Source organism: Passer domesticus, chromosome 9 (genome assembly GCF_036417665.1).
Source record: "Passer domesticus isolate bPasDom1 chromosome 9, bPasDom1.hap1, whole genome shotgun sequence".
In the NCBI taxonomy this organism is placed as follows: Eukaryota; Metazoa; Chordata; class Aves; order Passeriformes; family Passeridae; genus Passer; species Passer domesticus.
This window is the reverse complement of record NC_087482.1, coordinates 43,020,815-43,046,561: the sequence shown is the minus strand read 5'-3', so window position 1 is coordinate 43,046,561 and position 25,747 is coordinate 43,020,815. Positions and strand designations below refer to the sequence as shown.

The 25,747-nt window shown below is 41.8% G+C and overlaps 1 protein-coding gene across 10 annotated transcripts in view; it reads left to right on the top strand.

The window, feature by feature from the left end:
* SHQ1 (SHQ1, H/ACA ribonucleoprotein assembly factor) overlaps nucleotides 1-25,524 on the top strand; it is a 38,285-nt gene extending 12,761 nt beyond the window's left edge. For 8 of the 10 annotated variants that reach the window (XM_064433079.1, XM_064433082.1, XM_064433078.1 and 5 more), the window contains exons 9-12: nucleotides 142-195; nucleotides 2,012-2,135; nucleotides 4,829-4,949; nucleotides 24,350-25,524. In XM_064433079.1, coding sequence (XP_064289149.1) covers nucleotides 142-195; nucleotides 2,012-2,135; nucleotides 4,829-4,949; nucleotides 24,350-24,998 — 948 coding nt within the window. In that variant the 3' untranslated portion in view covers nucleotides 24,999-25,524. Of the gene's footprint in view, nucleotides 1-141; nucleotides 196-2,011; nucleotides 2,136-4,828; nucleotides 4,950-5,820; nucleotides 6,140-20,379; nucleotides 23,560-24,349 lie in introns of those variants that run through there. The other 2 variants (XR_010368737.1, XM_064433085.1) reach the window with 2 other exon arrangements.
* Nucleotides 25,525-25,747: the final 223 nt, after the last annotated feature.

Below are 25,747 nucleotides of genomic sequence, written 5' to 3'. Positions count from 1 at the left end.
GTGGCCATTTCAATGCTCATAATGTAATTACTGCTTCTTATTCACAAAGGTTCTTAAATTGCTGCCAGAATGTTATCTTAAATAGTTTGCTAGCAGTGTTGGATTAGATAATACTTGTTTACTGTCTTCTCTTAAAATCAGGTTGAATCATCTTGGAACATCAGGAAACTGAGTGCAACGTTGTGCTGGCTGGAGGTAAGGTAAAAGTAAAGTTTTGTGTTGTGTTTTTTACTGGGTTACTTGGGTGGTTTTTTTTTGGTGTTTTGTGTTGTTTCTGTGCCAAGTTTGCTCTTTGAGTATTGAAAATTAGTTAATTGTATATCCTGTTTTTAATGGTACCAGAAATTGATTTCTGGGCTCCAGAAGTTAGTGGGCAGATGTTGCTTTACCTGCTCCCTTCTTTTCAGTCATACTCTTGGAATAATAAAGGTTGGAAAAAACCTGTAAGATCCTCAGGTCCAGCCATTACCAGCACAATCACCATGTCCAAGTGCCACATCCCTTTGAGTTGCTGCTCATCCTTTGGAACCAGCAGAGATCAGAGGAAAGCCTGAATTCCATCTCCCCATGTCCAGGTTGTTCACTGAAAGCACCCAGGTCTGTGCAAAGAAATTGTTACAGAGCTGGGGGTGGAAAGGACTGGAGCTGGCCTGAAATCCATTAATTCTTAAAATGCAGGAGGGTGGAAAGGCCTGTCCCAGCTCTGAGCTGAGTCTGCTGAGCCAAGGCTCACTATGCAGGATCAAAACTGAAACTGGACAGGATTTTTGGGTCCAGTCCTTCAATCTTTTCCACTAGTGTTGAATGTTCTATTCAGTTATAACTTGTCCTGTGACAACAGGTTTTCTTTTCTTTTGAGTTCTGCAGCAGCAGGTTACAAAGGAGTACAGTTAAAATGCCCTGTCTTAATTCACAATTTTTTTCCATATCTATGTCCTAACATAGTGAAGGAGTTTTCTGCATGTGTTTACCCTGTGATAGAGCAGTTCTTGGTGCAGCCTGTGCCAACAGTGTATTTCACACCCAGAAAACTCACAGTCCTGGCACCAAACTCTTAATAACTATCTCTGTTAGACAAACCATTAGGGCTGGGAGTTTTCATCGTTCTGTACAAAAAAGAATGCCTCAGCTCTGATTTGTTTGACTCCCATTTTGCTGGCCATGACATGTACACACCTTAGCCTCTAAATATTCAATCACAAACCATAAATGATTTAAATGCTTGCTGGTGATCCATTAAAATGAACAATGGCTTGAGGTAGTCACAGAATGTAAAGAAGTGCTGGCTGTCAGCAAAGTGCTTTTATTAATTTTAATAGATTGAGAGTTCAAGATGAAATAGGTATTTTTTTTAAAATTCATTAATAAATGGAGCATTTTGTCTTGAAAAGTGAAAGCTGGAAGGGAAATCACTTTTAAGAAAGTCTTTAATAACTCCTTAATGCCTCTGGCCTGAGTAAATTAGAGGTGTTCCTCACTCATGAAGGAGGACAATGAACTGTTCTCCCCAGGCAGGTATATTTATCCCTGTCTTGAATATCTAGAATTTTCATGAAAAGCAGAGTCATGTATCATTTTTAAAGATCTTACATGTACACATGTATTTGGTTAATATCATATGGATTTAATTTTCCTTTATTCTTAAAAGGCTTTTTATAGCTTCTCCTTAATATATGTAATAATGTGGGACAGATGTAATTTATTGCTTTAATCTAAAGGATGGCAAAGTCTTGACTGAGATGTTTTATTCCCATGTTCTGTACAGTTTTTTTTTTAATCCCAAACCACTAAAATGTACAGAACTTCTGTTACCTTGCCATGCAAACTCAGTGTGCAGTGTCTTGTTTCTATTTAACATGTACATTTCCATATCTATTCAAATACAGATTTTTAGAAGTATAATAAATCAAAATGTGCTCTTTTTTTCCCCCCTATTCTGCTATGGCTTTTTTCCTTAAAGGAAAACAAACAAGCACACAGACTAATGCAGGTTTTTCACTGATGCACACAGAGTTTCTCCAGCATCCATGATGTCCTGGTATCTTTTGGAAGAAGAGTGCTGTGCTATCCCCTGTACAGGCACTTTGAGCTGGTGACACGTGCCTTCAGTGACACAGGCATGATTCTGCAGCTGGGTGAGTGTTTGGGGGCTGGGAGTTGTACAAACCATCTTCATACCTTGGCTTGTTACAGTTACCTGCAGCTTCTCTATTTAGCATGAGTTACTTCTTTGAGAAAAGCATTAGATTTATTTTTTGGACAGAAGGATCACTGAAAAGCAGTGCTTCAGTGGTTTATTTTAAATGTGAGTTGCAGGATTAAAAACCCACACAAATGGCAATATTAATCTTTACTACTGCCAAAAACTGTTGCTGATTGAAAATCCCTTTGACATTACAACAGTCAGAGAGTGAAGTTTTAAGGGAAAGATGGATTCTGTCCCTCCTCACTTATCTGCACTGCCTTATGTTGCTGTTCATAAGTGTGAAGAAGAAAATTCTGATAACAAAACTGCAGTGATGCAGTGCTGACAGCCTTTGGGGTTTTTTTCTGAGCAGGATTCAGTGAGAGGTAAGAAATTTGCTTTTTTCTAATGTCACAATGGAAAATGGTGTTGCAGTGAACATTCAATGATCCAGTGAAATATTGCCTGACTGGGTAAGTTACTACCAGGATGTTCTAATTTAAAAGTTTGTAGAGTTCTTTTCTTGTGTCTCAGAATACTGTTCCATTAAAAAGAGAGTAACAGCAAAGTTCAGTTTCTCTTTAGATGAATGCTCCTCCTTCAAAATGTGGGAAAACACAGAAGTCTGTGGGGGGAAGAGAATGTAAAATAGAGATATATGACTTAAACTTTCCTTCCAAATACACAGGATGAAAGCTGGTAGAATTTCATGATGGTGTAAAATCAGATTATCATATCAAATGGCACATACAGAGCTGGGGTCAAATTTTATCCTCATGTTGAAAGAGTCTGTGGGAAGAGGACTGGATTTCTGAGTCTGTAAAATTGAGGTTTCAGGCTGTTGTCTGGCAGCTCTCAGCAAGGAGCTCCAGAAGGATCCAGTGATGTGCAGACACCTTCTCTGACTTTCCTGTTGCACACACTGGAAGCTTTTTTTATTCATGGTTTTAAACACAACTAGTGGGGTTTTCTGAATAATCGGGAAGTAGTATTTGCATATAAAAAGCAGTTTCTTTATTGATCAGTATAATGCAGAGCTGTAACTATGCAAAAAGTGTTAAATATCATGGGCCCATGTTCTGAAAGCAGATATTTGATAGTTTGCCTGATGCAGGATATTCCCTGTTTCAAGTCTGGCAAGATTTGCAGCCTCTCATTAGAGACCCATCAAGCTACTATAATCCAAAACTTTGGATTTATGAAGAAAGACATTTTTAGTTGGGAATTAGTGTAACATTCACTGATGTACATTGTTACTTGGCAGATGAGTAACAGGAGTGGATGTTGGAAATGGTTTGGGCTGACAGCTTGACAGCTGGAACCTGAAAAAATCAGCAAAATTTTAATTCCGCACATCATGTCTTTGTAAAAGAGCACATTTCTTTTTAGTCAAAATAGTGGTATTTGACAAGCATTGATGGGGATACAATTTAAAAGTTATTAGTTACATTTGGGGTTTTAGGTTTTCTTTGCTGACTTGGTTTCCAAAACCAGTGGGGTTTTTCTGTTCTGTCTGCCATGGCTTTTTGCTCTCCCCATTCCTCCTCCTTATTGCCATCTTCCTCACCCTTAACTTTCACTCTCTTGCTGTATCTTTTTTCAGCATGGAATTACTTGCAAATAAGCATACAAATTTTGTGCTTGAACAGCAGGGGGAGTTCTGATCTTTTTTGTTTCTTTTTTTTTTTTCCTCTCCTCTAAATCTGTAAAATGTAATTTCATCCCTGTTCAGGTTTCATAGCCTAGGAGGAGCCAGCCTCTTGGGAGAGGGTTATTAGATTCCATTTGCAGTGGTGGCTGTTTTCATTTGAATGTGGGGTTTTTTTTCCCCACCATTAAACGGTGAAAATAATTTTTTTGAAGTGTTCCAGCCCTTAACCCTTTAGCAACTGTCATCAGAAAACTAAGGGGGGAGATTTCAGCTAATTGGAATGTTGAATATGAAGGAAAAGTCAAGCTGACAACAGAAAGTGTTATGGTTGTGGACTGAGAACACATTTTTCATATTTTACTGTATTTGCTGACTGGGTGTCAGCTCCTTCCTGAACATGAAGTGAGTTTTTTCTTTCATTTTGCCAAACTATTGTGAGTAGTAGAAGTAGGAAAAGTTCTCCCTAATTCCAGGCCCTGGCCTGCTGTTAGGTAATCCTTACATTGCCTCACACAATTCAGTTCCATGTGCTTGGCCCTGCTGTGAGCTGTGTGTTCCCAGCACTGGTATTTGTGTAGGCACAAAGGGAAAAATGCTCCTCTTAAGAGAGATGGTGGGGCATAACTTCTTGTTATTTCTGAGCTACTTCTCAGCTTAGTTTGTCTCTTTTTAAAGGCAGTGCCTGTGTGTGCTGCAGTTTGGGGCAGGGGAGGAGCTGGGGGAAGGGGCTGCTTCAGCTGTGGAGAATTACACGCATGGCTGGGCCTGCAGGCTCTGCTCTGCAGAGATTCCTGCTGAACCCAGTGCCCCCCATCCCCAGGGATGTGCATGCTGGAGGGCACAGTTACAGGGCTGCTGTTCCCAGCCTGGGAATCAAGCCCAGTTTCCAAGGAGGTCGTGGATACTGTGGTTATTAAACCCTCAGGTGGGAGAGGATGAAGATGATCTGTTATGATTTCTTGTGAATCACAAAACCAGAAATCTGCTTCCAGGGAAAGCTGCAGTGTTGAAGTGTCTGCTGGACATTCACAAGATTTTTATGGAGAGTGACCCTGCCTACATCCTTAATGATCTCTTCATTACAGACTACTGCATCTGGATCCAGAAAGTCAAGTAAGTTCTTCAGTAGTTGCTGATGTGGGAGATGTTTTTAGCATACTTTATCTCTGAACAAACATCAGTAAAATAAATTCTGTCTCCTATGTGTGGGAATATGATCCATTTTTCCATTTAGTAACTGTGTCTGTCAAGCAATTCTTGATACAGAAGCAAAGACATTCAGTGCATTTTTTTAATACAGGGACACCATTGGAGAAGGGAGGGAGGAATTGGATTCTAAGTAAAAATGTGAATTTTCATTAATATATTAATAGGGCTTTTGGGAGAAAAAACAGCTTGTGGGGATTTCTCATTCTATTGTGATCTTTCCCATGAAGATAAATGTTTATGTAGCACTTATGTAACTTCAGGATAAAGGCTGGAAGGAGCTTCCAGTTCACAACTGACAGCACATGCAAAGCATTCCCAGCTGCATGGAGCATTGATTTATGGGCTGTAGCAGTTGCACCAATTGATTATTAACACCAGAACAAGTGTCACAAATCCCCATGTGCTCTGTGCCTTCCCCTGCAGCTCTCCCTGGCACTGTGGGAAGCTTTGGCTTCCACTACTTCAAAGGAAGGAGGGATTTTGCCACCTCCAGACAAAACCCCTGTACTTCTGTCTCACCTGTGTGCTTTTAATGGACTCAGTATAGCTTATTTCCAGAGTTTTGGGTAGTTTGCAGCCAGACTGGTTGGAATACCAGCATGTTTTAATGGCTTAAAACCAAAAGTACCAGTAGGAAAACAGTGGGAAGTGGATTAAATGATTAAAGCAAGCTGCATGTTCAAATCTTACTAAGCTTTATATTGTTCTTGTCAGATGTACTCTGTTTTTCATACAGCTTTTATATTATTTTTCCTTCCTTTTTATATCTTCACAGCCTTCTCTGAAAGCCACAAAAGGTGTGAGTTGGAACAGGCATGACTAATATACACACAAAAAATGTCATTGTCTTATTTGTTAACACAGCAATGCAGACTCCTGAACCAGTGGCTAAAAGTCTTTGTATTTAACAGGAGACTCTGGGGGATAAAATATCTGAAGTGCACAAGACAAGGGATATAGAGGGAATTTGGTAATAATTGTGATCAGAAGGGGGAATGAGACAGAATTGAGGCAGCCTGCACAGGCTGTTACGTTTAGGTGTGATCTAGCAGTACTTCTTGGAGAATTAAAGATCCTCAGTTCATAGCTGTTCATGATTGTTTGTAGATGTTGATTCTTATTCTCTGTGTGCTTTCAGTGACTCTGGTCCTATAGGTAACAATATACAAAATACCTTAAAACAACTACAGGTGTTTCCAAATATTTTGATTCATCAATCCTGCTGAATTCCTGAAACAGCCAGTTCATTTTACACTGTCAAATTTGAAGAGGCCTTTTTCAACCACACCTTAACTGTGTGGGAAATTCAGGTTGGAGTTAAGTAGAAAAAGTGCAGTAAATAAAGGAGAAAGTTATTTCATGGGTCTTTCACAAAGAAATGAGTCATTAAGCAGTAATACCTCTGCTGCCCATATCAATGAATATAATGACTAGCAAGTCAGTCATAAACCCAGTTTTCTTTAAATCCAGCCCAGGAAAATGCACAGTAGCTATAAGTGACTGATAGATTAACACATTTCCTCCCAGACTCTCACATTATGTCCCAGTTAAGCAGAACTGACAGCTGCTGGAAAGAGGGCAATTAAGCTATCTTATTGTCAGAGTGACATGGCACAATGGCTGTCTGTCATTAGGAGAGCAAGAGAGAGAGAGAGAGGAGCTGCAGAACCCAGTCCTATTTTTAGGCCTGAATCAGGACAGCATTTAAGCATATGCTGCAGTCATTGCTGTGCAGTTCAGCAGTGTTTGAAGTTCAGCAAGTGCAAAGGGAATGGGAACACTTGGTTTTGTTCCTTTATGTTGAAGGGAACAGCTGAGCTCTCTTGTCATTCAGGGCATACCTTGACAGGGTGTTCAAGCAAGGGGTCCCAGCTCCCCAAGGTGAGGCACCTGGAGAGGAGGGTGGTGCATCTTCCCTTCCAGGGATGAAGGTTGTGACATCCCTCTGGTAATTCCCTCTGAAGCCCTGGCACAGGTGCCCAGAGCAGCTGTGGCTGCCCCTGGATCCCTGCAGTGTCCAAGGCCAGGCTGGACACTGGGGCTTGGAGCAGCCTGGGACAGTGGGAGGTGTCCCTGCCATGGCAGGGAGGTGGATTGAGGTGAGCTTTGAGTTTCTATCCCACCCCAACCATTCTGTGATTCTGTAATTGCTGTTGTGGTGGAAGAGTTTTGGGAGGGGAAGGTGTTCATAGATGTTACTGTGGTGGTCTTTCAGTGTTAAAGTTATTTCCATCTCCAGTCAGCCTGGATACTTCCCCTGTTTCGTTTCTTAACTATTATTTGTTCCATACAGGCTTTATTTACTTCCTTTGTCTCCATTTCCTCCTGTCCTTTTGTGGCTGAGGATAATCCCAAAATCCACAGAGGATTTTCCTTTTCTTCTCCTTTCCCTGTAAGCAGCAAAGTCCTGGTGGAGGTTGGGGCCTCTGTTTAAACAGCTAAAACAGACTGTAGGTTCTTTTTAGTGCTGAATCTGGGCACTTTAAAACCAGCTGGAAACAAGCTCTTCAGCTCTGTGCTGGCACAGATCTCTGGGTTTAGAAGAAAGTTTGGCACAGGCAAAACCATAACAGATATATCCAGTGAAAGAGAGCACTCAGTCCCATTCCAGGTGAAGAGAAACACCCCTGGTAGGTATTAGCTTTTAAATATGCCACGTGGAAACAAAATCTTTACAGCCAGCAGAGTGTCAATGGCTGATTACAAATTTGGTTTGAGATCATAGTTTGGCTGTGGGTAAATGAGATGAATAAGTGAATGTGTCACTGGGCTGGCAAAAGCTGATTTATTTTAAGCACAGTGTATCCAGAATTGGAAATTATGAAGATGCTGAATAAAACACATACAGGTGGCTAATAGTCAGTTGGGGATGGGGAGTACAAGCTAGGTCTGGAATTCTAAGGATTTTTTTTGTTTAGTTTTTTTTTTTCCCCAGAAAAATTACTTTATTCAGGTGCCTGTTACTAAGCGAAAAGTAGATTCCAAAATGTCTTAGACAATGGAAGATATTAGCAAGTGTAGCTAAAATGTCATCTCTTTGCAATCTTAAAGACAGTTCCCCCTGCTTTCTAGATTCCTAGTATTTCCCTTCAAGCTGCTAGTGAAGTGACTATTAATAATTCCATCCATTGTGTAAGGTGGCATCTAAATCCTTTTAAGTGTTGTTTAGAAGAAAGGGAGCATGTTGCTCAGCCAAACTTATCAGAAAGAAGGGAAAAGTAAATGTTAACCTGGGTAACAAAAGCTTGACAAAGACCTATGAAGGCAGCTTGTGGTAAATCTCAGCAGGTGGTGTCAACATTTCTGTTGAAAAGCCAGATGCAGCCAGATGGAAAATTGCATCTTTAACCCCTGAGGTCATAATGACATGTCATCACTTCATTTGATCCCCCTGCTAAGTGAGCTTATCATCCACCCTGCTGTCACTTCTGTTATTGCTTTCATTTCCATAATAAAATTAAATTTAATTTGCCTGGTTTGCGTGCTTTTGTTCTTCAGGTCCGAGCTTTTACAAGCCACTCTGATACATATGGCAGCCTCTCTGAGGTGAAATTAGAGCTGAATTTTTGTTCTAAGGCTGGGGTTTTCTCCATTTCCACACCTTCCTTGAAGCAGAAGGGGATGAAGGAGAGGAGAAGGGTTTTTGGGGAACCCACTGGTTGGTTGATGGCTGCAATGTGGGCAGCTGGGACCAGGGCAGTGCAGGTGTGCATTTAGTGCAGGAGAGCTTTTCTCCCTCCTGCCAGGAGTCTGTGACCCCACAGGAGCTGTGTCCTTCAGAGAGGGCAGAACAGTTTACCCACTGTCTCTTGCTGTGCTGAGGTTCCTTTGTGTGGCCTGATGTCTTCCTGCAGTGTTTTGTGCTCCCCTTTGTGCCAGGCTCTATTCACACGGGGGATTTTGGCTGCTCTTGTACACATGTGCCTGCTGGCCATGGCATGGGTGGGAGGCTGAACAGCTTCCTCCAGTCCTTGGCCAGGCAGGCAGCACAGGCAGTTCTGCACCCCTGCTCAGGGAACAGCTCCAGCCCTTGGCAATTTAAAGTGCTTTTACCTAATATTGACATGCATATTTAGCTTAAAACGTGTACCACTTTAATATTTGTAAATGAGTATTATCTGTGTTCCTGAACTGGAGGTGAAGCTGTGAGTGTTCCTGGCAGTTTTCCAGGGTTTGGTGCTCTCAGTATAAAATCACATACTTTGGATTGGGACTGTGAAGATCATCCAGTTCCAACCCTTTGCCATGGGCAGGGACACTTCCACAAGACCAGGTTACTCATCCATCCAGCCTGCCTGTTGTACAGTTGTTTTTTTCTCATAGTTTTACAGGTATGATGTGTGCAGGAGAATGTTTGATCCCGTGTATGTTTTTCTACTTTCTAACTTAGCATAAAGATTATAAAGATCGTTGTTTGTGTTGTATTTTGTAGTAGCTTCAACACGTGCAGTGAGGGAGAGCTGTGAGCTGAGACAGCTGAGCTGTTAAATTGCCTTGCTGTGTTCTGTGGATCTGTATCTGCAACTTGCTTTGTTATCCTTCACAAATACGTGCTCTGCACCCTGAGACAAATGTGATGGTGCTAATTTTGGTGACTGTAGGTGTAACGTGCCAGTTTGAGCATGGACTCCTTGATTTCAAGTGAAAACCAGGATTCCAGGTGGCATTTATACAGTCTCTGTAGAAGCTGCTGTCTTCATTGGTACTAACTAATTTAAAATCAAATATTCCTGAGTGTGTCATATTTGCTTCTCCTGGATTGCAGGTGAGACAGCCCCTGAAAGGTGGGTTGGCCTCATAGGTCTGTTTTCCTTTTCATCTCTTCCTTACAATGGAAGCCTTGTCCTTGTTACACTGTAATTACCCAGTCTGAAGCCAGCAGGGAGTTGCTGCTTGATGTGTAGGATGTGAATTTCTCCTAAATAAATGTAGGATTAATTACATTCACAGCATGTCACGGAGGTGATGAGATCGACTGTGATTGTTCAGGCCCCCTTTTCTTTTCCCCAGGTTTTCTGAATCCCTTGTTTAATCAATACAGTGTAATGCTGCCCTGATGCTGCAAAGGCATGAAGGAGTCCAGGACTCTGAGAAAAAAAAAGATTTGTAAGATACAGGATTTTTACTGCCTGTCTCACATCAGATCCTAAAGTGCACAAGGGAGTAAAGAACTCAAATTTAAGTATTGTAGTCTCAGTCTATTGCATTGGCTTTACCTCAGACTTTTGCTAGATTTGGGGAAATACTTTGTAACATATAAACATCTTTAAGCTTCTGTAGTCAAATATGATCTTTCAGTGAATGTAAGTAGAATTTTAATATGCATTCCAATGGTGTGTTAAAATAATTTGTGAAATGGATCATTTATCTGCAAACTGAAGAAATTTGATTTGGTGATTATTTGCTAAAATCTGGCAAACTTTGAAAAATGTTTCAAAGTGTGTAGAAAAGATCTTGATTGTGCCACTTTTGCAGCTGTTTCTTCTTGGCATCTTTGTTTTCTTTAGTGTCTTGAGGTTTTGAAAAGCTCAAAACACTTGAAAAGACACAAGCCAGGCTTTTTAAAGTCTTTTGTTATTTGCTTTTTTTGCTGCTTGTAGGGTTGATATTCATGGACTAATAGAATGGTTTGGGCTGGAGGGGACCTTAAAGGTCATCCCATTCCACCCCTGCCATGGCAGGGACACCTCCCACTGTCCCAGGCTGCTCCAGCCCCAGTGTCCAGCCTGGCCTTGGGCACTGCCAGGGATCCAGGGGCAGCCCCAGCTGTGCCAGGGCCTGCCCACCCTCACAGGGAAGAATTTGTTCCTAATATCCCATCTAAACCTGCCTATACTCACCAAGTCCTATTTCTCCTTTATGGCACTTTCATGTTCTTGGGAAGGGTTTAATTGTAACCTTTGAAACTCAGGACTGTCCTTCTAAATGAGGAGTGAAGGGAGTTTTTCTTGTAGTGTCAGCACCTCTGCTGTGAAAATACTGAATTCAGGAACAAAACTGTCCTAAAAGGTTTTCAAAGGGTGCACTGCTAATGTTAGTTTATTAAATTTTTTGATTTGTGATGGGGGAAGAGGGAGTGTGTTAACACATAATTAAAATGAATTGGAGCTTTAAAACATTCTCAAATGTTAGAGAAATATGCTAATTTTCAGCTGTTAACCTCCTGGATCCAGCAGCCGTGATTCCAAAGAACAAAGGCATAAGCAGTAATATATTCTGGATGAAAATCCTGCCTCTTGGCTCTGTGGGATTAATCTGATTTGTACAGCACATTTACAGCACTTCATGCAGTTGAGGCGTGAGGGAAAATGCCCCTCGTGGTGCTGTGTTCCAGGGTCATGGGCAGCTGTTCCTGCTCTGGCTGGCTTTGGGTTTGGCTTCCCCTTCATTGCATGCCAGCCTTGGTTCGGTAGAGGCTGCAGTGGTTTCAGGTTTGATGAAAACTCCAGTTTGCAGAGTGTGTGGTGCAGAGAAAAGCCAAATGGCTTTCATGGCGCTGCTTTGAAAGCAGCTTTGCCATTAGCATGTGTTTTTAGCTTATGTTCTGCTGTAGCCAGTTGTGTTCACTTATCAGGTGCTGTAACAACCCCATCACAAAACCCCTTAACTTGATCTGTTTTGTAGTGAGAGGATTATATTTTGACTGTAGCTTTTTAATGATTATGTCATTGTGGGATTCACTGAAGCCACATAATTCTCTTCCCCCACTCCCTACAAAACAAAAACCCTCCTACTTTGAAGATTTTTAATTTGAAGGCTATTCTTTGCTGGTCTGCTTTGGTGAGACCCCTGCAGGTACAAGGACAAACCCCAAAACCTTGGTGCTGCTCGTGGTCACACCTGGAACACGGTGAGGCACCTGGGGCTGCACCCTGACTGTCCTGAGAGTTCTTGCTGCAGGAGCTCAGGACTGCAATCCCCAATTACTGCAGCTCAGGACTACAATCCCCAATTATTGTAATTCCTTCTTAGCAGGTTTTACAAGCTGGCATTGCTGCTGCTGGCAGGCAGTTCAGTGTGCTTGGAGTGCTCGTGCTGTGCTGGGTTTGCTTCCCATTCACTTCCTTGGTGGCCTGGAGTGCTGAATTAACTTTGAGCTGTCCCAGCTGCTCTTACCAATAATGAGTGGCTGCTTCAGATGGTCTTTGAGATTAATTTAATGCATATTTAAAAATCTGTAAGAAAATACATCATGCGTCCTGTTAGAATTTTTTTTGTGGCGTTAAATGTTATTTATTTATTGAAAAGTGTAAAATGAATTGCCCAGGCTGCCCCAAACTGGCCATAAGTGCTTATTTGAACAATGTGCATTTTAATACAAGCGAGTCAAAAATGACACACTCAGTAAAAGCTTACAGAGCACAGTTATGGATTGGAGAATAAAAGACAGCTGAGGGCAACAGCTTCAGGAAAATAGGTTGGGTCATGCTTGAGAACTGTTTGAACCTGAGCAGGTGAGAGGGTGAGTGCACTTCAGCTGAAGAAGCAGAGTAGTGTCATTTAGAGGAAGGAAGTGGCATGACCTTAAAATGCATCATTTGTAAGACTGTGTTAAAACACTGATTCTAGTGCTTGTTCAAAAAGATGTTGAAAAATGGAGAGGATTAGGGGGGAAAATACTTTGTGAATGTAAATGTCTGAGTGACCTGTGTTAAGTCATCAAATAAACTCAGGAGTGCATTGGTAAGAAAATTAAAGGTTGATTAGGACTTGTCTACAAGTGTGATGGCACAGAGATTTCAGGGTTTAGCTACTGAGTTGTATTTAAAAAAAAATCACACAGTCTATTTGAACAGGAAAAATTCAGACAGCAATAAATTTTCACATTTTCCTAGTGAAAAGTAATTGAGTTGACTCATTCTTCCTGTGTTGTTGGGTAATTCTGTAGAGTCTTACTTGTTTCTATCAAAATTGCACAGCTCAGATCAACAGCTTTTGGTTCAAACCTGAGTTTTGGGTCTGAGCAGGAAGTATTGGAGATTCAGAGCAGTTTATTATGCTACTAAAACATGAAATGCCATCGTTTTCCTTAAAGCTTAGGTAGGACTATACAGTTTATCAGAGAGTACATTGGCTGTTGGTAGAACCCCCAGATTTATTTATTTTCATCCCAAGTCATCTGCTCTTACACCTTGGATCACAGTTCTTGGATTTAAGAAGAGTAAATAATAATTTGCAGGCTCATTCTGTGTGTCTCCTCTTTCAGTGTTTTGATGCATGTTTTTAATACAATTTCTGTTTGCTGCCAGTGCCTCTCCTTGGGTCCTGCATCTCGTTGGAGGCCTGAGCTGTCACTTCAGGTGTCTGTAAAGCAGGAGGGGCACACAGAGCACTTGTAAATAACAATACCCAACTAACACAGTGCTCTGACCTAAGAGCCTTGAGGCAGAGCACTGCCCTGCGGGCTCAGAAAGGTGATAGACAGGTGTGTATTACACCAGAAATTCCCCCTCATGTATGTTTTAGCAAGCCCTGTAAAACATGGATTTTTAACAAGGGATTTAATCTCTCCTTCCAGCTGCTAGCTACAGTTTCCTTTGATGTTTTTGCTCTCCTGCCCTCTGTTGTTTTTTCCTATTTATTCCATCACTTTTCTATAGCTCAGCTTCCTTCAGGCTGTGTCTGAATGCACCTTGCTGTGGGCAGAGAAGGCAAAGAAGAAAGCCATTTTTTTTTCCCCCCTCAGGCTACTGCTTTGATTTTCCAAAGTTGTTGGGAGGCAGTTCCTGTGTGCCTGCAGAAGGGTCAGTGATCTGTGTGTGTCTGTTCAGGCAGCACAGCTCAGCTGAGTGCATTTCTGGTTTGATGAGGGGCAGGATGAGCTCGTGCAGCCCTTGTCTTTCTGAGCAGGTGGAATGTGCAGCTCTGCTCCGAGGGGGAAGCTGAGCTCCAGGCTGGGAACATCTTCCTGCTTTGTTTCCAGCCTGCTCAGCAGCTAGCTTAACAATAATAATTTTTTCTATGAGGCATGATCATGGAACAGTTTGGGTTGGGAGGGACCTTTACAGGCATCCAGTCCAACCCTCCTGCAGTGAGCTGGGACATCGTCAGCACAGTCAGGATCCTCCAAGCCCTCTCCAACCTGGCCTTGAATATTTCCAGGGATGAAGCTGCCACAGCTGCTCTGGGCAGCCTTTTCCAGTGTTTTATCACCCTTATTGTTAAAAACTGTTCTTATACCTAACCAAACCCAGCTGCAGTTTCAGACCATCCCCCTTGTTGAGTGGTGGCCCAGAGCAGCTGGGAGCAGGTGCTGAGCACACCACGGGATGTGGGGGAGCTGGGAGCAGGCTCTTCACTCCAGGCCCTTGCAAAAATCTGCTTTCCTGCCAGCAGTTTGCAAGATGCTCGGGTTTGGTGGCTTTTCCTGTTCAGACTGTGAGCTGAGGATGGACTGAGAGTCAGGGGGCTGCAGGTGGAGTTCTCCTTTCAGGTGTCCTGGGTGTCAGTGGCAATGGAAGAGTTAAACTCTGATCAGCCCCACTGTGTTGTTGGGTGGATAAATCTATTGTGAAGGGGTAGGATCATGTTGGAGTAATGTTTGTAATTGTGCCTTTAAGCCTGTTCCCTGCCATTGTTGTTATTTTTGTAATACAGGACTTTGCTAGCATTATCCTGAGACTAAAATTCACATTTTCTGCTCTGCTGTGTGAGTGCCTTTCATTCCCATACTGTAACACAAATTGTCTAATCTGCAGCATGAGAAGAGCTTTCTCCTAGATCACCAGCAGTGATGGTGAAGACCAAATCCTAGGTAATGGCAGCAAAGCAACTTGAGGGAAATGGGGCTAATACAGAACAGCTCAGTGTTCCATTTCTGTAACACAGCCAATATTACTATCATTTTATAAAATCTCTCTCTGCATCTGTTTTGTGGTGAGTTATCTATTCATCTTTCATTATTTGTGTTCATCATGTATGACTTTGGAAGCTGTGCCATTATTAGATGTTTGGACTGGCTGCAACTTACTGGAGCTGTTTTGGCAACAGAGCTCTGTTAAACTATTCTTAAAACATATAAATACTCTTCAGTTTCTTTTTATAGTGCAATATTAATTCCAAGTCTGTTTTCTCTTACGAGTATTTTCATAATATCATCTACATAAGTAAGCTGTACTTGATTTCTTTTATAATCCATGAGCTGTTTGGTTTCAACTTATCAAAAAGACCAAGTAATGAAAGTAAGATGTTATATTGGAAAGCTTCATCTTTTTTTAAAATATTTATAAATGTGAAGTTCAGCTCATGCAGTATTTAGATTCATTATGAAAGAAGCACTGTGGAGTTTCAGAATAAATAAGGGGGGAAAGTCACTTGAAACATTGAGACTTATTAACATAAAAGAAGTCACTTAAATTGAAACGCTGGTGCTGTTTTCTATTTGATTTATGGTTAACAAACTGTAATACTTTAAGCTATGTAGATAGCAGTTCATGTTTACAAGACTGCCAGTTGGATTGCAGTGTAAGTACATCACTCTCTTGGTTTCAGAATCCATGTAATGCCCTTTGAAAGCCAGAATTCCAAGATTAAAGCATTTTATGTTCCCCTTAAGCCCTCTGGATTCTCCCCATCAGCCGTTGTTTATGGGGCAGGGCTGTGTTTGGTCACCTGCACAGAAAGGGAGTTTCTCATGCCCAGAGAAGTCTCCTGGTGCTGCATTTCAGCTTTTCTGCTCCTCTCCAGCTGAAGTGGAGGCATGCTGCTCACAGGGAGATGCATTTTCCAGACTTTTTGAACCCAGCACTGATTTTTCAGTGTGGTTTTCCTGTTTGCAGTGAAGATTTGCTGTGCAGGGAATGCTTTTCCAGTCTCTGCTTGGTCTGGTATCTGTGAGGAAAGGAGGAAGAAAGACTTTATATAAACTTCCCAACCCAAACCTTGTGCTCTTGTCCCTTCCCCACATCCTTTGACCCCCCCAGCAGGCACAGGGTGCATCATCCACAGCTGGAATTTGCATGGATCAGCTGCTGGTGGGTGCCTGCCCTGTCCCCCTGCAATAGCTGTGTCCCTGCCAGCCTTGTCCCAGGAGGCTCATTATTCATCCCTCTGCTTCTTTTCATCAAGTATATAAGAATTTAAAGATCTTTAAATTCCAGTTGCTCTTAAATTTGATGAAGTTGCCTGCTGTTTCCAGGAGCTGTTAGAAAGAAAATGATTAACAGTCAGTATGGACCTGGACAGTGTAACTCTGTAAAGCCAGGTTATTTAGGCTAAAAATCAGAGTCCATCCTCTTGAGAGATAGAAGGCAAGAATTCCTACCTGCAGTTGCATAAAAGATCTTGCACAGACCGAGCACTTATTTTTTTGAGTACTGACTTGAAGTTTAGAAATTAAGTAGTCTTTGATATGCTGGGGAGGTGGTTTGTTTCTTTCCTATGAAAACAGTGATTAATCCAGGACTAATTGCTGTGAACAAATGTTCTGTTTTTGCTGTTGTGTTTACACTCATCTGTCTTTTGTTGCAGATAAGGTAGAAGATTAGTTAAAGTTTAGGTCAATTTTTACCTAAGTTCTGAAGAAAATGATCCTGTTTTTCCTTTACTAACATTCTTCCATTATCTTCTGTACTCATTGATCAGAGCTAATGAGGTTTTAATGGAGTTATTTATGGCTTCTCCCTCTTACTGTAAATGTGTATAATAAACTGAGCACATGAAACTCTTGGATGGTTCTGTTTGTTTTTATGTCTGTTAATTGTATGACCTCTTGTATAATTCTTTCAGCTCTCCTAGGGTATGATGAGCTAACCAGCTAATAAAGGCTGGAAAGAAATTTAGTAGATGTTACTTTTTCATCTTTTTGATTATTATAAAATATTTTCTGTGCTCTTCTGACTGAGAGCTTTTTGCTGCCATGGAAGGATTCAGGTGCTGTGTGTATTTTTCATGCCTTAAACTTTGTGGTAGTATTGTGCTTTAAGTTTTAGCCTGATAGGAACAGTTGTGTTCCCAGATCTGGATGAAGTAAAATCTCTTCACAGATTGCCCAAACTTGTGGGGAATTGGGGTAAAAGTCTGTAGTAAGGTACTTCAGCAGTAAAAACTGTGTAAAGTTAGTTGTTGTCATAGTCTGTAATACAGCAGTGTGCATGACAGCAAAGTGGGTGGCACTATTAATACTTACCAAGATTATTTTCTGCTCTGAATTTCCTTCAGAACTTCCTTTGGAGTATTTTTGTTCCCTGATCCTGAACTTGCTTTTTCAAAGCTATTTCACTATGATTGGAGGTCACTGACTAGTGTATAATTGAAGCACTCATTATAAATAACCTTGAAAGTGAAATAATAAATGGTGAAGTATGTGAGATGCTATAAAACACTCTAAAAGGTGTAATTGAGCCTTAGTCTCTTGTCTCTGGGCAGATTCTGAGGCTCAATTTCTTTTGTAACCCATGACTTTTTAAAGAGCGGTTTGGGCAAAATGGATGGTGCCTTTAGTGTGATGAGTTTCTTATTATTGCACCTAAATGTCCATTTATAAGGGTTCTTTTCCTGAACTGGAGGGGTTTTGTGATCTAACCTCATTGTTGGACCATTTATGCAATTTTGTGCCTGTTGACTCGAGCTGTTTCTGCATTAATGAATTCTGCTTTAGTATTCAGTGCCATCATCATTATTGCTCCTGTGTCTTACCAGTCAGGCCTGATCAAACCTAGACTCTTTCATGTCTTGAATATTTTATTAAAATCAAATTGTCTGTCAATTCTGTATCATAAGAATTCCATCTTTTCTTTTTTTCTTTCAAGCTGCCTAAAAGTGCACATCAGGTGTGGAGGAATGTTTCTCATTGTCAGTTGCCTTGCTGAAGGAATTGTGCTACTTTTGGGCTAAACCCTTGAAGTTTAAATTCTGTTACAGCCATTTTTGAATGTGCCTTTCCTCTGCTTTATCCTGCACCCCTGGCTCTCAGAATATGCTGATCAGTGACCAGTGTGATCTCAGTTATTAGCTTCAAGCTTTCCCCAAAGATCACCAGTTTGGTTGCTCCAGTAGTTGTTTGAGACTACATAGAAGCTGCATCTGAATTTTAGAGCAGAGCACAATTTATTTTCTTCCTGATGGACTAGCTGGGTGCTTTGCCAGCTGTGTCATTCTTGTATGAGCTCACTTTATCTGCTGCTTTTGTGTTGGGCTGTAACTTGTTGAGCTTTGTGCTTTGAAAGAACTTGAGCTGTAGACTTACAGCCATAGGGATATAAAGTACATCAGGATCCTGACAGAGTTCCATGGGGAGCACATCTGGCATTATCTGGAGTGTGGATGTTGAACAATGTCTCTCTGTACCCCTGATGTGTGGGCAGATAAGGCTTGGGCTGGAAGGCAGTGATGGATGGAATCCAGCAGGAGCCACTGTGAGCAGGGGGAATGAGACCCTCAGAAGGGTGTGGAGAGCCTGTCCCTTTGCAGGTGCCCTTTTGTTCACTAGTGACAGACCCTGCAGAAACCAGTGATGTCCTATTGCAGCCTGTCCTCAACCACTCTTGGTGGCAAGACAGAAAATTTCATTTTTCCTTATAGTGTAACTGACATTTCAATGTCTCACAGATAGTAAATTTGCACACTCTCTGTATCTGAACTGCTGAGACTCTGGGATAATATCTGGTGATGTCTGAGATAATATTAACTCTAGAGTTGTCTTAATACTTGCAGTGCCTCTGGCTAAATGAATAATTGTGGGAAATTGTAAGCAGTGCTGCCAGGTATGTAATTTGGAGCACATTTAAAGTGGGGATACTGGTCTGGTTGTATTGCTTGGTATCTTATCTGCTTTATCAAAGAAAGAGACTGTGAAACTTTCTCTGCTCAGTCTGAGTTTTGCCAGGCCTCGTGGAGAAAGGTGGTGTAAATATAGCCAAATGCTTGCTCTTTAAACTTGGTAACTCCTTTTGTGTTAAAGATATAAAATTAAGGCTCTTGTGATGCAGCAGACAGGAAGCCTTTTGCTTTATACAGCAGCTTTACTATGAGATGGATCCTGTGTGTCCAGAGCTCCTGCTGAGTGGAGATAAGTTAAATAGCAGCCCTTTCTGTGTGTGTCAGCCCTGCAGAGTGGCACAGCAGGCTGCTGGTTGTGCTGGAATGTTTGAATGCGTCCCAGGGAGCAGCAGGGCCGGACACAGCCCCGCGCCCTCCGCAGGCACGTCCGTGCTTGACACGGCTCTGCTGCCTCTGAGACTTGTTTATCTTGCCTGCAAGGCTTAAAGATAATTAATGTAAAAGTGTTTCACACTCTAAAACAGGGCTCGGCAGCCCTGCCAGCATGGAGCACTGATTCCCACTGGCACACTGAGTGGGCCCTCACCACATGTGAGCAGCATCACTTTCAGTTCATTCCCAGATCAGCTGGGTCCCATTCAAGCACCAGGCTGGCCAGCAGAGCTGCTGTCAGTGCTTGTGAGTGACACTGAGGGTCCTGGGCTCGGTTCCTTTCCTGCTGTGCTGGGGAAGAGCAGCTTGATGTGCCCTGGCAGCTCTGAGCTGTCACTTGGCTGGGATGAGCCAGGGGAGATAGCAGGGAGGCTTGGCTGGGTTGTGCCATGTCTTACACCTTGTTTACACTGAGTACTTCAGAACAGGGGATGTTTGTGTACATCTGTGAATACAAAGCCAAATTGATGAGCCAGTAGAAATAATCCTTCTATTGTTTACAAAAACAAAAGCGAGCTGGAGCTTGTGCCTGTGCAGGAAAAGTCACTTTCCATTCCACAGTGTGATGTTACTGACTGCACTTAGAGAGGCTGTGCTGCCAGTGTGAATCTTTCATAGAACCATGGAATGCTTTGGGTTGGAAGGGACCTTAAAGATCAGCCAGCTTCAACCAGGGGCACCTTCCACTGTCCCAGGCTGCTCCAAGCCCTGTCCAGCCTGGCCTTGGCCACTTCCAGGGATCCAGGGGCAGCCACAGCTGCTCTGGGCAGTGAGATTCACTCCCATGTTTGCAAATCATCTGCAGAGTGTTTTAGATCTGTAATTCCCCTGCCATGATTGGGTATGCAGTACCACCATCATTCAGAATGAGGAGCAGACTGCTGGTTTTTATATTTACAAGTTCTCTTTGAGTTGTTTGGTCTTTTTAACATAACTGCTAAAACAAGAGTACTGCATGTAAGGGAAGTACCAGGCAGATGGGAAGGTCTGAGCTATTAACACTCTTTCTTTAAACCTTTTTCCTTACATAGTGCTAACTGATGGACATACTATACAGAAGGATAATTTTTTTTTTCTTCATCATTTGGGAAAAATGAGAGGATTTTGTGGCTGGATGTACTCCCCTCCCAAGTCCTGCATTTGTTTTTTACTGTCAGTGACTGGGTTGATTTTTGTTTTTCAGCTTATGTGAAAGCTTCCTTGGAAACAATCAAATCCCTGATGTCTGTCTGCAGTGAGACTTGTTCCTCACAGCTCTATGTTCTGGAGATAACAGCTATCTTGGCTCTTCAGATCCTGAGCTCTCTGTACTTCCTGGAACAAAAAGCAGGACTGGAGCTTGTAGGAGTTTGGCTTTACCTGGAGTTGTGTCCTGCTTGTCACTCGTGTCCCAGTCCTGCAGTCAGTGCCATCACCAGCTCCTCTCTTCATGCTGCCACAGGTGGCCTTTGCTGTAAACATCTAATGATCTCCCTTTCCTCTTGCCATAATCCTCTTTTTATTTTTCTCAGAGTTCTATCCATCTCCCTTTATTTGCTAAATCTCCTTTGATTCTTTGTTCTTTTCAGCCCAGTTTCACTCCTTTATAATCTAAGATCTGTAGAACAAGATTTTTTTCTTCTTCTAGCACCTGAAGAAACTCTCCTGTGCCTAGACAAGGATTACTGCAGTTCTGTCTTGGAATTTTAATTCCAGACTGCATGGACAAGCCCCAAGATGCTTCTCTTATCTGTTCCTCAAAGCTATGCATTAAACAAAACATGCATCTGATCAGTTTAACCTGTAATTAAACATTTTCCTTAAGCAACTGACATTGTGATAACTAATAATTATCATGTGTAGCACCTTTAAAACCTATTATGCATGTTTATGTAAGAACACTATTACCATAATAATAAGATATCATTACCACAAATGTGCATACTGAATGAGCATGTCTTAAAGTAATCATGGATTCCATTAATCATACTTGAAAAATTAAAGTATTTGCTGTCTAATCTCTCAAACACTACTCGAAAGATTTTGGAAACAGCAGGGCCTGTTTACTGCAGGTCTCATACACAAGATCTTGTTTCTGGTGTCTCATTTTTGTTTTCCTGAGTTGCTGCTTGTCTTTCACCTTGGGAAACCATCAGCTCAGAGACCCAGGCCTCCCTTTGAAAGCATCTCCATGCTGATTTTTAGTCTGTTTGCCTTTTTTGTCCAGGGAATGCTGCCACCTTCTCTTAAGGCTGATGTGAAATGCACTCCTGAAACTTGGTTCTCCTTCAAATTAGATAATTGCCTTAAAGGAGATGAACTGATAGCTAATTGTAATTCTCTTAGTCCCTTGCACAGGGGCAGAAAAGAAACAACCCCATTCTTCAAGTGTTCTTTGTTGTTTTGTTTTGGGGTTTTTTTGTTTTTTTTTTTTTTTTTTAATACAAGATTGCAGAGTTGGGGAGCAGAGCTTTTTGGGTTTATGTATAAAATTGTTAAGGGGTGACAGTTCTGAGTTTGTCTCATATTTAAAAGTTGAGCTCTGTAGATTCTGATGGAGACTGGATGAGAAGAGTGAAAGTTGGGAAAAAACATTTGACCTACTTGGAAAACAAATGAGACTTTTTGTAGTCAGAATATTTGGGGTTGGAAGGGACCTTTAAAGGCCATCTAGTCCAACCCCCTGCAGTGAGCAGGGACAGCAAGTACCTGATGTGGCCAAGAGTTAAAAAACCAACTTAATTGCTTTAGGGAGATGATTCTTTTATCTGTCAGCAGGACCACTTTGAATTTAGTGATGTGTGTGGAGTCAAGTCTATCACTGTGTGTTTTCTTCCCTAACACTTGGCATTAGGTAACCTGGACACAGCAAAGTATTTATTAGTGCCAAAAAAGCACATTGTCATACAACTCCTAAATACTTGATGCAGTCTGTGATATATTTCTGTATTTTAATATATAAACTGCATTATAAGAAAATAGTGAAGTTGTGGGAGAGGATTTTAAGGACTGAGTCTAGAGCAGGGGAAGTAGGCATGAAAAGGTAGAAAAAATAGGCAAAAAATAGGAAAAAGCAAAAAAACCCCATAGAATTACAGAATAGAGTAGAATTATAGAATATACATATAGAAATTGACAGATACAATGGAAGTGTGGGGAGAAAGAGGACTTTGAAAATTGCTTTTCTGTCACAATGGCAGCAGTGAAACGGGCGAGACAGGCAGTGGGAACTGGGGGGAAATTGTTGTGGCAGAGGGTGTGTGGTGAGTTGCTCACGGTGTCAATGGAATTAAAAGGAGCCAATGAAAAGGGACAGAACAGGATTGTGTGACAGGGCACAGCCCTGTGGCTGTGGACAGGCAGGAGCAGGAGAGGAAAAGGAGCTGAACCTTCACGGGCTGAGCAGCTCTCACTGGGGAAGGGGCACGTGCACAGACAGTTGGAAGGAAGGAAAGAGGCTGTTGGAAAATCAAAGCAAAATGGTTTCTGAAAGGGATATAAACTCTTGTGACCTGGGGTGTAAATCAGCTTCTCCCCAGTGTGCTCAGGAGGGAGATTTCCCTGCAGCCTCTTCTTCTGTTCCCACCTACCTGCAAGGCTCCATGAACCTCTCAAGGCATCACTTGGCTTCTCTTCCTTCCTCTTTTCTGATGGAGCAGGGAGAATGCTTGCTTTGTTCCCAATTAACTTGGCAATTTCTCAAATCCCCCATAACTTTCCAAGAAAATTGCAAGTCCTTGACAAAAAAATGGAAATAAGTTGCCAGAAAGAAAACATTATTCTAGTAAGTTTTTTAAACTTGGTACCCCTTTTTTTATCAGAGGCTGGTAGGATCATGTTGCATTTAATTCTTAGCTTTCAGTTTGAAAATTCTAGAAATAGAACTTGTTTACTGTTGCTTTACTTCTGAGAAAATTATTTCACAGTTTCCTGGTCGGTGGGTTGAACTAAGGAAGTCTAGTGTGTTTTATTCCAAGTTTTTAAAGCATTTAAATGTTGCCCTGTCTGTAAAACGTGTAAGAAGCTGCACTGAATTTCCCTTCCCCCACTTAAAAATGCAATTCCTTTAGGAGAAAAAAAAAAAAAAGTGGAAGTATCTATGTTATACTGAGTAATTATGCCCCCTGGGAAATAGAATATAAAGATCTTTAAAATCATTCAAGTGAGAGAACAAGCACTTTAACTTTTGCCTGGCAGGAGCCGTGTATTACATCCCAGCTCCTTGCTCCAGTGTCAGTGTGTGGTGCCTTGCAGGTTCACAGCCCTGGCAGAGGAAATGAAACCCAGTCAGTTACTGCAGGATTTATAGCAGACCTGCTGCTGCAGGAAGTGGTGAAAAGCTGATTGATAGTCCGAGGCAAAACTCCACAACAAGAAACAGGATGTATGTTTGGCTTTTTATACCCCTTTTCCCCTCTGCCCTCACCCCCCTCCATTTCGAGGCACTCTCTTAATTTTAGTCTCTGTTTATAAATCCACGGTGCCCTTTTCTGGTAGAGCACGTGCTGGCTTCCAGCACTCCAGGAAATGGATGGGGCTGCACCACGGGTTTGAAGCCAGTGTGGTGTGTCTGCTTTATTAGGGGCATTTATCTAAATGCTCCTGGTACTCCTGCTGAATTGTATTTCAGCTGAATTCCAAGTGAAGGGTGAAGTGCAGCTGCAGCCAGAGTTACTGAACATCTCCTGTGAGGGTGGGAGAGGAGGAGCCTGGATCACTAATCAGAATGTTCTCCTGGTTCATATGCATTTCACAGTTTTATCTGGGAGGGTAGGAAACCAAAATTATTTTGCTGCACATAAACTTCATCCAGCCAGCCCTGTGCCTGCAGAGTGTGCTGCTAAAGACAGCAAACCTGAAAAGGTTTGCTCTGAAATCTCCCTCACTGTGCACTGCTGAAGCATCCAGCAGCAGCATCTTTCAGGAAGGGATCCTCAAAGCCTTTCAGTGGCATATTGTCTAACCTCGTGGGAAAAGCTACCCTAAATAATTGTAATTACGGATCCTTCTGATTGTTTTTCCTCCTGTGACATCCACTTTTACAATCAGGGTTGCAGAAGAAAGTTGTTTGCATACCAAGCAAACGGAAGAAGTGTTTAAGATGGGTGTTCTCGTTATCGAATGGGAAAGTTCTGCTTGTCAGGTTCAATAACATATCTTGTTCTTTGTTAAAGGTCAAAAAAGTTGGCTGCACTCTGTGAGTCCTTGCAGAAAACCACGCTCAGCAAGTCCCACATGGGGCTGGAGCTGGAAGAGCTGGAAGCAGCAGCAGTGCTGGTACAGGAGGAAGAGAAGGCGTTAAAAGCTGCTGGCACAGTTTCCAAGCAACAGCTGCTTTGCTCCGAGTCGGAGACAAGTGACTCTGAAGAATCCAACAGCACTTCATCATCTGAGACAGAAGGCTCTGATTCAGATGAGCAGGAGTCCTCGACCAGCGAGGATGGGGAAATAAATTCTTTCCAAGGCACGCTCCAGGAGGAGAGGACAGCTCCACTTATTGACTGTAATGGATTGAGGCAGGGCACAGACACTTTGGCAATGGAGGTCGGGGATGGAAAATCAAAGGTTTCCTTGCAATCTACAACTGCTCCTAGAAAACTGGTAGAAGAATTAGAAATGCAAATGCAGTCTGCAATGAGACTTTCAGAGCAGCCTGAAGGATTGGCTACTGCAGGCTGCATTTCACAGGAACAAGAAGAAAACCCTGTACCCGAGCCTGACAGATTTTCAGAAGATGCTGCTGGGAAGGGAAATTTCTTGGAGGTGTCTCCCAAGCCAAACCCGCTGCTTTTTCTCTGCAGCACAAATGAAGATGAAGACTAAAGGACTGTGCAGGAGCACAGTGTGACCCAGGAGCTCACAGCTTGTTCTAGAATCAGCTGTCCCAAGGCTGTCCTGTGCTGCACAAAAATGTTTTTCTTTTTTGTTGGAGGACAAGACTGCTTTGAAAAGAATTGATAGGACTGTGTGATACTCTAGCAGTTAATTTTTATTTTTCTCCAATTCAACAGTCTAATATTTGATGTGAGAATGTATAATTTCAATAAACTTCTAGACACTGTTTTCATTAAGATTATTCAGTGATAGAATGATGTCCTAATCAAATACAACTGAAATGACTCATTTTAATTTTCTGTAGCTGTTGGGATTTACTTGAAAAATATCCTCATTATGTTTGTATAAACTTGTTTATGACATTGTACTCTTATTTTAAAATGCTTCCTAGTAAACCATTTCAAATAATGGTTATAAGTTTAAAAGTTTAAATAGTGATGGCCAATTATTTTGAATTATATAAATTCTGTATTTTTTGTACAAAATAAAGGAAATTTCTATGCCATCAATACAAGATCCAGTGGTTGTGTCTTTTATGTGTAAGACATAGAAGTTTATATTTCTGCAGTTCTTCCTCAGTTCTTTCAGCAGTTTTGTCGTGTATTCTTTCTTTTGTGCTGTTTTTGAGCAGTTTCTACGTATGGACGCTTCTATTGCTGTTTAAAGAACAGAAATCCCAATTATTTAATGTTTTCCTGCAGATGCTCTCAGTTCTACCACAGCAGGGTTAACCAGAG